This window comes from Olea europaea, chromosome 21 (assembly GCF_002742605.1).
Source record: "Olea europaea var. sylvestris chromosome 21, O_europaea_v1, whole genome shotgun sequence".
Classification (NCBI taxonomy): Eukaryota; Viridiplantae; Streptophyta; class Magnoliopsida; order Lamiales; family Oleaceae; genus Olea; species Olea europaea.
In genome coordinates, this window is record NC_036257.1 from 585,314 (window position 1) to 594,675 (window position 9,362).

General features: G+C 32.7%; 1 protein-coding gene across 1 annotated transcript; it reads right to left on the reverse strand.

Moving 5' to 3' along the window:
- Positions 1-7,180: 7,180 nt before the first annotated feature.
- Positions 7,181-9,063, reverse strand: LOC111370351 (cytochrome P450 83B1-like). Its single transcript, XM_022992020.1, has 2 exons — positions 8,167-9,063; positions 7,181-7,997 (listed from the first exon to the last, which is right to left on the reverse strand). The coding sequence occupies exons 1-2, from the start codon at positions 9,037-9,039 to the stop codon at positions 7,392-7,394; spliced, it is 1,479 nt and encodes a 492-aa protein (XP_022847788.1). The 5' UTR covers positions 9,040-9,063; the 3' UTR covers positions 7,181-7,391.
- Positions 9,064-9,362: the final 299 nt, after the last annotated feature.

Below are 9,362 nucleotides of genomic sequence, written 5' to 3' on the forward strand. Positions count from 1 at the left end.
CCCCCCCGCACATGTTAAGTGGGGATGACCATCCCGTCTGGCCTCGAACTTGGGTTGGTCATAAGCAGTTTTGGATTCAATTTTTTAATTGGGTGGGTCATCAAAGGTCTAGGCACTTCGGTCTATTTTGACAACTCTAGCTTATCTTTGTAGGCCAATCTATTTCATTGAGCCGAATGTCTTTTACAAGATAAATCAAATAATTTTAAATCATAACCCTAATATTAGGTATATTTAAATCTGAATAACTCACTTTTAAAATAATGTAGGTTAAAGAAATTGATTCTGAAGCCCCTTAAAAGTTAAGTGCTTATTTTGTGCAATATAAAGTTTGTCTTAATGCAACGGAAGATTACCTCCTTAGCTTTTTGTTGTTGCACTTCAATTTCATAGATGTCTTTAGAAAAACTGCAAAATTTCCATTTCAAAAATCAGAGTTAAACTTAATTCTTTCGAAAATCAGGTATATGCAAAAATGTCTTACACCACCCTACCTATTAGTAATCGATTCTCTACCTGTCACCGTCACTGCCTCATACCAACCATCCGCTGCTGCCGCTGCCATCCTATCCAATCATACACAAATTTATCTATTTACAGGTAGATACAAACTCCGCATTGTTGATATGTTGCTTGATTGGTGACTGTAAGGTGAGGAGAAATTTAGGCAGTATGTTTTGGAAGTAGCGACGTGAAGGAATTAACCGACGATAACGGGAAAGATGGTGGTTCTACACTGCAACCAGTAAATTTATTGTGGATTTATAGTCAATGTGTTGGTGTTGCTTTTGAATTTGATGTGCATTGGTGGTGGTGGTGGAGGCGGCGGCGGAGTTATAGGCATGCTAATGGTTGTGGAGTTGGAGAATTGGAGGTGGTGATTGTAGTTGTGGTTGTGGTGCAAGTGCAGGTGGTGGTAGGTTTTGGTGCATTATAGGATAGTCGCCATAATGGTGCATTGTAGGTGGTGGTAGTGGCGCATTGAGGAGTTGGTGGTGGTGGGTTGAGAATTTGAGGTGGCAACAATGCTTTGGGTAGTGCAAGCGGTGGTGTAGGGTGGGATGAGATGGAGAAGATGAAGGATAATTTGTGATAAGTTGATTTAATAATTGCAACCTATTAATTTGATAGTTTATGATCAGTAAATAAGTTGTAACTAATTAATTTGACAATCTGATCGATAAATAAGGGTGACCAATAAAAATATGTGATTTGTGTGTAAATTTGCAATTGTGGCCCATATTTTATGTTTTATGACTATGTAATTCTATGATTTGTGATTAATATGTATTTGTGACCATAAATTATATATTATTGTGACCTTAAACTATTTGGTTATGCTAGAAAATATAAGTCATGGGTCGCTCATGTGAGGTGACCCTGACCAACAAGGCATTAAAGGGTTGAGAGAGTGGTTTGAACTTGAAATCAAACTTACAACTCCCTATAATTACCTTTAACTCCCATACAACCTCCAATGGTTATTACATAGAATGAGAGAAAGAAAAGATGGCAAAAAATATGGTGAAATTCGTATGCTAGAATACACCAAAATTGGAAAGCTCCAAAATCACGATATTAGCATGAAAATTCACTAAATAAGGCATCACCTTCCATTGTGATAAGGATTGGGACAATTGGAGAATGAGAAAGTACGGAATTTGATGCTTGGAAAAGCAATGTGATTTAATTATTCAAAAAATCTTCGAATTCACCAATTCTAGTAAGAATTCTCGATCCGAAAGTTATGATTATGCATGCTGCAGATTATAACAATGGGCTATGAATTTTGTTTGCAAAGTTTTCAAACCTTATGTAATTTTTATGACATCTTTTGATAATTTACGTCTTTTTGTACATTAATAATTATGAAGAAAGATTAGTATGGTCATAAAGGTGTTTCAATGAACTTTCCAACCATATAAAGAATTTAAAATTTGGACTTAAGACAAATAAGTCATGAAGTTTTGAAATTTGGATGAAAATCTATTTTTTTGCATGGAAATTGGTAAAATTCGAAATTTCATCACATGATAACTTCTTCTACACTTTATTTCAGGCTTCTCTTTTGATACAGTTGGATAGATCTTCTCGAGACCTTTCTAAAGTGTAAAAATCATTAATTTTAACATTGAAATAAAGAAGTTATGGCCTCCCAAGATTTGAATGAAAATCTGAATTTTTTTTGCATGAACATTAATAAAACCTGAAATTTTATTACTTAATAACTTCTTCAACACTATATTTCATGTAACGCCCCGACTCGCATGGACGGAAACGTCACTCAAACCATTGTACTTTAGAGTTAGACTTAGAAATTATTTAAAATAATAATTTAATTAACTATTCCTTTAATGGAAATGTAAACATTTAGTTTAAAAAAAAAATCCTTAAGAACTATATTTTTCCTAACATACAATTTACTATAAAATTATAAAATAAACTCATTTGCATAGTTATCAATTTCAAAATTTCATAAAATTTTAAGAAAAAGTAGGGAACATCTTATAATATAACATATCCAAAATTTGGCTTTCATCGGTGACATATAAGGCGTTAAAATATTTTCCAAAATCCCGCTAACACTAACTAAACAAAGCTGTTTTCTTTTTCTATCTCGTAGGGTAAGTGTCAATAAATTCGTTTGTATATCTATCAATCTTGAAACTTCATCAAATTTTAATGTGAAGTAGTAAGCTCCTTGTAATATGACATAGTCAAAAATTAGCTTCCAACAGCAACATATGAGGTATTAAAATGTTTCTCAAAACCCAGTAGCGACCCAATTGAAAGGTAAACCGATGTAGTTCACTTAAATGACATGTAAAATTCCACGGACATCAAAACCACATGATTTCAATTTTATTTAGTAGCTAATCTATGAGACTATAAAATTCAATTGGTTTCATCTAGAAATTCCAAATAACAGTCGAGTTATAAAATTTTTAAGTCAAGGCAGAAGCTGGGAATACGATAACTCTACCCACTGTAGTTTATTTTATACAACATATAAAAATTATATTGACATTGGATTGACATAATTCCAAGTTCATTCAATAGCTAACTTATGAGACTATCCAACTCCACTAGTTTTGTATAAAAATACCAAGTAATGAAGGAGTTATAAATTTTTAAAAACGAGGCAGAATCTGAATTTTTATTTAAGAGACAGCAAAACTTTAAATTATATATATATATATATATATATTTTTTTTTTTTTTTGGTAAACGGTGATTTGTAAATTTATTCCTATAATACATGTCTATCTTCAAAGATAAATTTATTCATAAAGAATTTTCATAGAATAGATTTGCACAAAACATCCTTAGAAATCTAATTCAAAGAAAATGTAAACATTTCATAATCAACTAAAGATATTAAATCACCGGCTTCTCCATGGCATGTAGTATCATCCTTTATCATCATCCACACCCCAAGAAAAATCCATTCAACCTGTAGGAATAGAATTAACCCATGAGTTTGAAACTCAATAAATATTATTGGTGCATTTCATTGTCAAATTAAAAATTTCGAGCTATAAATTCATACCATCGAACGTAGATGGATTTACGACAAAATTCAATTATTGTAGCATTATCATGACATGTAGAGCCAAAGAATGATCATTCAAATTGTTATAGTGCCAAAGCACCGTACCGGGAGATACCATTTCATTCAAGCATTTATCAAAAATCATAGTATGAAACGAAATAAACACTTGCACCTTTACCTGCCTTGAATTTTCTTGGATATCAAAGAACAAAAATGTGTCGGAAGTTTTTCCTCTTCTCATCCTTGTTATTCACTTATCTTAAATTGACATGAAATATATTTCTTAAACTACAGAGGATAATGAAGATTAACATAAAAATTCAACCTGAAAGCATACATTGGAAAAAAGCCAAAGAATAAGTTTGGGAGTACGTGTATGTATTTTACGAGTGATGAAAGAATAAATCTAACCACTGAGGATTGAGAATTGAACAACTTATGAATTTATAATGTTTTACTTGATTCTTCATTTACATACATCAGTTTTACATTGGAGAAGTTAATATTTATTTTAGTATTCTAACATTGAAACTGCTTAAGGATTTAATACAATAATTCCAATCATGTGACAAAACATCATGTTATATAACCAAAATTTTATTATGTATTTGTTTATTAAGTAAGATTATGGCTTTTTTAGAACAAACAAATGTTTAAGTTTGGGGTGTTTGATAAGTGTGTTTTATACGCTTTTCTTGGTCTTAAGATATAGACATTTATGTGTTCTTTAGATTAATTATGGTCTAATCTCTTGTATATCTTGTTTGTTACGTGAAACTTGATAATTAAAAGTGAAGTTGGAAGAAAGAAACGAAAAAAAAGTAAAATGTCGAAATTCAAAATTTGAGAACTAATTTGCAACTCTCCAATAGATTCAGACAATGGAACGAAGATTAAAAAGATTTTATGGATTCAATTGGATGCAAACAAAAGACAAAGGATCAAAATTGCACGGCAAAAGGACTTAGAGGAATGAAGAAACAAAACCAGGATCCAAACTATATGCTATTGAAAAGTTAGGTGGCATGTGCACACCACATTTTGGAAAAACCCGAGCATTAAAAACTTTGGCTGTGTGCGAGTTGGGTATATCTGGGACCTTCATGACAACTTCTTATTTCCCAAAAATCAATTTTGACCTAAAATTTGACCTTTATAAATACATGAAATCATCATACATTAAGGAGAATCTTTCATATTCTACTATTCATCAATTAAAGAGAGGAAAATTCATTGTTTTTAAGAGAGAATTAAAGATAAATTGACACTTCCCACTCCGAGTAATGCTAGTGGACCTGGAACATGACGTATGCCGATGGTAAATACCAGCTCAAAGTTGGACACTCCATCAAGACTATTACAATATTCAAATTTTTATAAATCATTTTAATAGAATTTTAGCATTATCTTCCCTGTAAATATGATTAGCCAACCTAATATTCGCTTTGTACAAATCTCAAAATTAACAAACATAGTAAAGATAAGCAACAATTTCAACTTTTACTATGAAAATAACATAAAATATACCTATATAGATGCAAAATACGTAATGAGCACCAAAACTATCTACAAGTGATGCAAGATCACATATAAAATGAATGTGTCCCAAAATACTGACTACGTACTCCATGAAATGAGTCATATTGGCAAATTTTGTCGTGTGGCTATAACTCTAAAATCAATGGCTCAACTCCCAAAGATACCCAAAAACTCAATTGTTACCTGATAAGAAAAATCGTGAGAAAATATATGAGTTGATAGTTCAGTGAGTGGAGAAGTTCGAAAATAAATATACCTTTATATTTTTACATTTTTAGTAAAACCGAGTTTACATCACTTAATAGATTATAATATAACACTATATAATAATTATCAAAATAGGAGTCATTCTTGTAATACTGAAAATATCATCTTCCAGACATGATAAAATCATCAATGTAAACTTGAAACATTTTCATGTGAAACTTTTTTTTTTTTTATTGGACTCTTGAAAAACCTATATCCACATCAGTAATCAATAATCAATTGGCATAGCCATCCTCCTATGATCATGAGAGGTATATTCCCTAACAGCCCCATGATCACCAAAAAAGTATCATCAATCAAGAAATATTCCACCGAAGATGCCATTGATCATTATATCACAACAGCACAAGCAAGTAGTCATTCCTCCCATGATCACCTAAGACACATCCTCTAATTACCATTGCAATCACCCAAGAAGATTTTTCACTTGTGGGCCAACACAATGGTATGCTGCAGTGCCTTAATAGTGGTCAATAAAACATATGTTTCACATTCCAATTCACAAATAATTCATATCCAATTTTGAAAGTTCCACACATGTCATAACGAAAGAAACTTTCATAATAATCATATAATTAAACAATTAATTCACTTAATTGCAAATAATGTAATAATATACTTAATTTATTGACACTTGAAGATATTTAAGTTTTTTGTACTCACAAAACTATGTATGCAAAATCAACTCGGTCGGTAGGTTGTCCTAATTTCCGTATTGTCACTTAAAATGTGATATAATTTTTAGATTAACAATTAACCATCTTAAGTAAATTCAATAATTAAATAGATGATACTAAATCCTAATCTTTTTATGTTTAGGCAATTTTCCCAATTCCTTTAATCACTTAAATTATTTTTTCCCTTTTAACTTAGTTTCCTGGCTTGTTATACTTAATTCAATAGCTTTCATTCAATAAAATTGAAAAACTAATAATCTAACAACTCTAAAATTAAACATAACTATTCAATAGGTAATTATTTACTTAGCTTTGAATTGAAGAATTTAATAAGCTTAATAGTAGAACACACTTATTTTCTAACAACCTTGGCGAACTTTCCTATTTTTTCTGTTCTTCTTCCTTTTATTTTTCCCTTCCTTCTTCCTTCTTTCCTTTCTCTTCCTCATTTTTCCTGTGCCTTGTATGCATGTTTTGTGTAGAATTGGGCTGGCCGGCAAATGGATTGGATTGATATAAAAAACAATCGAAATCCACCGCCTAACCATTCCAATTTTATTTTTATTTTTTATTTTTAATAACTAAGGTATTACAATAATCACAAGATTCCTATCAATTGAAGATACAACTTTGATTTTTGGGAAAAGAGGAGGAAGAGATAATGGGATTCAATCAAGAAACAATTGAACAAATTCAAGATTCATCATCTTTTCCTTCATCAATCTAAAATTCGATTTATTTTCTACCAATCAATCATGTTATCTTGTAATTCTGCAATGCTTGGCCAGATTTCCAATTACTTAGACCTATACTTAGACCTAGATGATGAACTCTTGTTATGAAATTTTAATGAAAGTTCAATAATTTGATGCCTAATATGTAATTACTCTTGCATGATAATCGATTTAATGCTTTTCAATTAATTAGCTACTACTTGGAATGTTGTGGGATTTTATTGTTTTCGAGAGAGACAATAGAATAGATAGTAATTATAACAATTATTGCAAACTTCGATAGAGGATAAAGATATACCCTATGTTATCCATGATTTCCATAGATGAATGTCACAAGAGAAAATAAATTGAATTCTACTCGAGAGAATAATAATTATCTTACGAACATTAATCAAGAAGAATGCATACATATTGTCATGATATTGATTGATATTGAAACGCTTTAATAATGGAAATACAAAGTCATAGCAATTATCTCACCTAAATTTATTGTCGCTAAAAATGTACTTCCAAATTAACCATGTCCTTGCAAATTCGACAAATTTTCAAAGGATACACAAAGGTAAGTAAAATAATAGCCTCATGACCACATGATATAAGCCTTAAAATCCACGTACGTTATCTAAACGTACTTTTTGGGCAGAAGAAGAAGTGCGTTTTTCTTGTGCATTGTGAGTCCTGGTATGGCATCAGTGTCAATATCTTCCATCTTCATCCCGTAAGGCATTTCCCAATCAAAGGTATACAAAAGATTTGCAAGTGCAAGCTCCAATGCTATTAGCCCCATTGACATTCCAGGACACCCCCTACGGCCTCCTCCGAATGGAATCATCGCAAAATCTGCCACTTTATTACTGTTAATGAATCTTTCAGGCGCAAAAGTATCTGGATTTTGCCATGTTTCAGCATCTCTTGAAATGGCCCAACCGTTTATAAAAATCCGAGTTCCTGGTTGAATTTTGTAGCCATCAATCGTACGGAAATATCCTCCAGTTGTGTCCTGTCGAAATATGAGTGGAGCTGGTGGATACAGCCTCAGAGTCTCCATAATAACTGCTTTTAGATATGGAAGCTTCTTTATATCTTCTTCACTTACTGTCCCTTTTTCTCCAATTACATTCCTGATTTCTGTTTGTGCTTCTTTCATTATACAAGGTCTCATCATTAAAGCTGTCATAGTCCAGACCAAAGCAGCAGCCACTGTATCTGTTCCTGCAACAAATAGATCCTACAGAAGAACAAAGACACGATATATTTCATGAGATAATTATTTTTTGCAGAATAACTTTGAACTACTAGTCGTCACTACTTTAATTCATCCTCCACTCATATCCCGTGGGGTATATGTAGTAGCTATAAAATTGTATTATGAATTTCTACAAAAAGAAAGTGATTACCATGAGTAGGGCTTTGATGTGATCCCAAGTTAGATTGACTGAAGATGAGTTTTGGTCTTTCAATTTGAGCAAGAGATCAAGAATGTCATTTTCTTTAGGCCTTGATGGATTGAGGTGCTCGTCGATGAGTTCTTGGTAGAACAAATCTAACTCCTTGAAATTATTCTCAAGTCGATCTGATATTTTTGTGAATTTATCAAGCCAACCTAATGAAGGAAAGTAATCAGAGAAATAGAATCCCACCATCAGGGCTTGAGCTTCCATTACAAGTCTATCAAACCTTTTCTTTTCAAATTCTTCGCCGTCATATCTCCTACCAAAAGCAACTCTACAGATCATGTTGCTAGCTAGAGACATCGCTATCTTGCTTAAGTTTACGAGTTCCGACGAAAAAGCAAGCTTTGAAATCCTTTTTACCATGTGGGAAACTTCATCTTCACGAATGGGGCGAAATGACAAAACTTGCTTGTGGCTAAAGAGATGATGGACGCATATTTTTCTCATCTCCTTCCAGTGCTCATTGTAAGGTGAGAAAGCAATATCCATGCCATTATAGGAAAGCTTTTGCTGTCCAAGAACTTGTGGCCTACTACAGTATACGAAATCTTGGTTTTGAAGAAATTCCTTCGCCATTTTTGCAGTAGAAACCACAAGTATTGGCATTGAACCATATTTTAAATAGACCAAGGGCCCATACTTTTGGGAAAGTTTCCATAAGTACAGGTGAGGCTTGGCTTTATCAAACTGGTGCATATTTCCAATGAAAGGAAGCCCTAAAGGACCAGGAGGATGTATGGTTTTTCTACTATTTTGCTTAGTAAGAATGTAAGGGAGTAGAATGAGAGAGAGAATGGCTAGGAGAAGAAAACACATTTTTTTGCTGGAAACCAGGTTGTCTTGTGTGTGAAGAATTAACTGTTTTCAATGCCATATATATAAAATCAACCCCAAAGATTTGGGACCAAAGGAAAAAGCCCATTGTACAGGGCTTTTTCTACAGGGTTTATACAGGGGCCCTCACTGTAGCGAGGGCCCCACATGTGTAAAAAAAATAAAAAATTAACGCGGACCCCACCAATGTGAATACATGTAAAATATCTAACAAAAATAACCCTGTACATGTAGGGTGGTTGGGGACCAAAAGGGGCCAGCGGTGAAGCTATGCCCACATAAGGCCTTCATAGGTGTGAATTGGG

Excerpts from the sequence above, each read along its gene's own strand:
- LOC111370351 (XM_022992020.1), bottom strand. The coding sequence starts at position 9,039 with ATGTGTTTTCTTCTCCTAGCCATTCTCTCTCTCATTCTACTCCCTTAC. Across the intron at positions 7,998-8,166 it reads ACATCAAAGCCCTACTCATG|GATCTATTTGTTGCAGGAAC; the intron begins GTAATCACTTTC and ends GTTCTTCTGTAG.